Source organism: Hippoglossus hippoglossus, chromosome 14, assembly GCF_009819705.1.
Source record: "Hippoglossus hippoglossus isolate fHipHip1 chromosome 14, fHipHip1.pri, whole genome shotgun sequence".
NCBI lineage: Eukaryota > Metazoa > Chordata > Actinopteri > Pleuronectiformes > Pleuronectidae > Hippoglossus > Hippoglossus hippoglossus.
The window spans coordinates 309121-312855 of record NC_047164.1 but is presented as its reverse complement, the minus strand read 5'-3'; the positions used below and the strand labels follow the sequence as shown (position 1 = coordinate 312855).

Sequence of the window (3735 nt, the reverse complement as noted above, 5' to 3'; positions counted from 1 at the left end):
TTCGGATGTTAAATGTCATCACTTCATTTTTTTGTATCCGGCATTTGACTCATATTTTGTCGTGATTATTACACAAAATGTGTTTTGTGATGTCAGAGTGCCCGTCACCTTTGATCTCATCAGTTCCTTCCAACTATCAACGTCACCAGGACGTCACCTGTCGGTTTGTCGGCTGCTGTTCTGAAGCCTCCGTTTGACACTTTGTTCAGCGCCATCTTGGTTTGATACAACCAGAAGTAACCATATTTGGAGGAGCGGGGGTGGAGCCTTGCCCACCTACACCTGCCACCTGCACCCATTGGACAGTACTAGATGTCAATCACTCTGTGGTATCCCCCCCCCCCCCCAACACATCCAGTGCTTTATGGTCTGTTTGACTCTAAATGATCATAATTCACTAAATGAACATCAGCTGTTTGAAGAAGACTTGAAACTAGAGACTGAGACAGAAACTCCTGAATGTTTCCTGACGTTATAAAGTGAGAGATACCGTGATGACGAGATACCATCACACAACTCTGAACATCCAACAATGTGAGTATTAATACATATGAACACTACATCACACTGAGGTGTTTCCCCATCATGAGCTTGTTGGTGCTTGATGAGACTCTGAACATGACTTAATGTTTATTATGTGCTGGTAAACCTTTCCCCAGAGAACAGCCACGTTCATAAAACCAGTGAAGCTGGTGTGACTGTAGAGAGGAGGCTGATCTCTTCACTGAGCCGACCCTCCAGGTGACTGCTCCTGTTTCTGTGAATGCTTGACAACAGCTTTCATGTAATTACTGAGGTGACGACTGTGGATTTGTTGTTTTCTGTCGGTTCTTGTTTCATGATTTTTCCCTCGTCTCTCTCCCGCAGCTCCGATGGAAAACTCTTCATACAACAGCCTCACTCTGCAGCTCGAGGGGTTAAAGGTCACCAAGGCCAGCAAGTACCCCGTCTTTATCTGTCTGCTTATCATCTATGTGTTCATATTCGTTGCCAACGTGGGCATCGTGTTGTTGATATGGACGGACAGGAGCCTGCACCAGCCCATGTACCTGCTCTTCTGTAACCTGTCCATCAACGACATCATGGGGAACTCTCTGCTGGTTCCCCGGGTGCTGTCAGACATCCTGGTGCCGCCCTCCGAGCGCCTCATCAGCTACTACGAGTGTGTGCTTCAGGCGTTCACCACTCACATGTTCGGCACCACCTCTCACACGATACTGATGATCATGGCCTTTGACAGATACGTGGCCATCTGTAATCCTCTGCGTTACGCCGCCATCATGACCAACAACATGGTGGTCAAGCTGACCGTGTCTGCCTGGGGCGTGGCCTTTGTTCTGGTGGGGATTCTGCTGGGTTTGACCATAAGACTGAACCGATGCAGGACAATGATCATGAATCCTTACTGTGACAACCCCTCGCTGTTCAAACTCTCCTGTGAGAGTGTGTTTATTAACAATGTCTACGGCCTCACGTTCACCGTGGTCCTGCTCTCAGCTTCTATCGGCAGCATAGTTCTCACCTACGCTAAGATCACAGTCGTGTGTGTGACCAGTAAGAACCAGTCTCTGAACAGTAAGGCCCTGAAGACCTGCAGCACTCACCTGTGTCTGTACCTGATCATGCTCTTTAGTGGAATGGTGCCCATTACTCTGCACCGCTTCCCTCAGTACTCTGACTACAGGAAGCTGTCGGCCATTCTGTTTCATGTCATCCCTTGCAGCCTCAACCCCGTTATCTATGGAGTGCAGTCCAAAGAGATACGAAGATTCTTGTCAAAATTGTTTGAGCACAGGAATATGTGACAATAATAAGAGCAAAGATTTCCATGTTTAATGTATTAGGTATTGACACACACACACATTTATATATAAATTGAGCTATGACTGTTCTACTGTACAACATAGCTTAGTGGTGACATAATAAGGTCTCTATATCTCCCATAATATAATTCTAATTACAAAGGTAATGAATGTCAACACCTCTCATCATTCCTAACAAACTTTGTTTTCCATGATCTTAAGCTGCAAATAATTCATATTTTCATGTGGTGAAATGTAGTTATGAAAATGTGAAATGCCCCAGACACAAGTGTGTATTCTAAACATATAATAAAAGCTAAATTGTGTTGAAAACATTTATTGTCATCAAGTGATACATGAATATCAAGAACAGGATTTGTTCCAAAGATACAGACACAGTTCGAGATGCAGAAGGAATTATGCAAATTTACTTTGTAAAATAAAAGTTTGAACGATGCACGACCACATTGTTCTCACTTTATTCTGACCTCTTCTTGATGTCACTTATCTTTCGTATTATTTAATGGGGAATTGTTTTCTGATCAATATAATTTGATTTCTATATCCCTATTAAAATACATACATACAATAACATACAGATTTTTCACATTGACCTTTGCAGATCAGCTCCAAAAGTGAATCATCAAGAAACCACCCACGAAATATCCCGACTAAATCTAGTGAAATCCAGTATTGTGGTGTTATTTTGTACAAACAGCGGCTGTGTTTTCGAGCATTGCTGGATACATGTGGGTCACTGCATTTGGAACATTTACACGATTGCACTGGTTTAGCTCTTTTTTCAAAACAGCAACTTACAAACTTTTTATTTGACCTTGTGGTACAAAACATCTCTGTCCTTACTTCTGTGAGAAGCTTGTCTAGAAGGCAAAGTAGAGATCGTAAAACTGAACTGGGACAAAATAACCAATTCACCAACCGTTCTTAAGAACATTTACACACCAAGATTCTGACATGAACGAGTCCTGAAGAAGTTCTTTATTAGTCCCACAATGGGGAAACATTCACCAACAGAATCTACGCACACCGAAGACAACTCTTACTCACACTGACAACTGTAAGACAACCAGTTATTGTGGAGGAGGCTCGGAGAGAACCTCCTCCTGGACCAGAGGACCAATCAGAGCAGCCGAGGGCTGGAAGCTGATTGGTCCTCATGTTCAAAAGGCAGCGGCAGGTGAAAAGGAAAAGATACGTTTCAGTGCACATTCTATTTTTGATGCATGGAGAAAGTGGATGAGCTTTAGGAGCTGTAAGGGATTATGAATGGAATGGGGAACCAACAGCCTGAGGACATTTTCACGTATTGAGAGACTTCAACAGGGCCAATAGGAAGCTGATTGTCCCTCAACACTTTCAACGCATCACTTTCCCGACTGGGGCAACAAACACTGGACCACTGCTACAAACCCCTCCCTCGGCCTGCTGTGGGTAAAGCAGATCCCTGCTCCATCATGTTGCTGAGCACATGCAACATCTCCAACCAGTCTGTGCTCGGTCTGTGCTCGGTCTGTGCTCCTGCGCCCTTCAAGGCATCCATCATTGTTCCAGTGCCAGAAACCAGTGGCCTCCCACCAGCCTGTCACACCGACATCAGTCATCATGAAGGGCTTCCAGCGACCAGTCAAAACCCACACCTGTTGAGCCAACAGGCTAGCGCGCTAACGTTAGCGCCGTCAGCTCACGTTAAGACCACGGAAACAAAAATTAGATACGATAGCAAACGCACAATCAAATGGTCATTTAACTAATTATGTTAACCAGCGTTTAGTGAACAGCTAACTACCTGTGGGTTTTCTTCAGTTGTGTGGGGTCCTCACCAGTGAACTCTGTTAGCATCATGCTAACGTGTAGTTTCCTCTTCAGTCATAAACACGTTGCTATTGACAGGATGTTTAAAGCTACGACTGCT

General features: G+C 44.4%; 1 protein-coding gene across 1 annotated transcript; it reads left to right on the top strand.

Annotated features, from left to right (window-relative positions):
- Nucleotides 1-872: 872 nt before the first annotated feature.
- Nucleotides 873-1805, top strand: LOC117774699 (putative olfactory receptor 52L2). The gene has a single exon (XM_034607315.1). The coding sequence runs from the start codon at nucleotides 873-875 to the stop codon at nucleotides 1803-1805; it is 933 nt and encodes a 310-aa protein (XP_034463206.1).
- Nucleotides 1806-3735: the final 1930 nt, after the last annotated feature.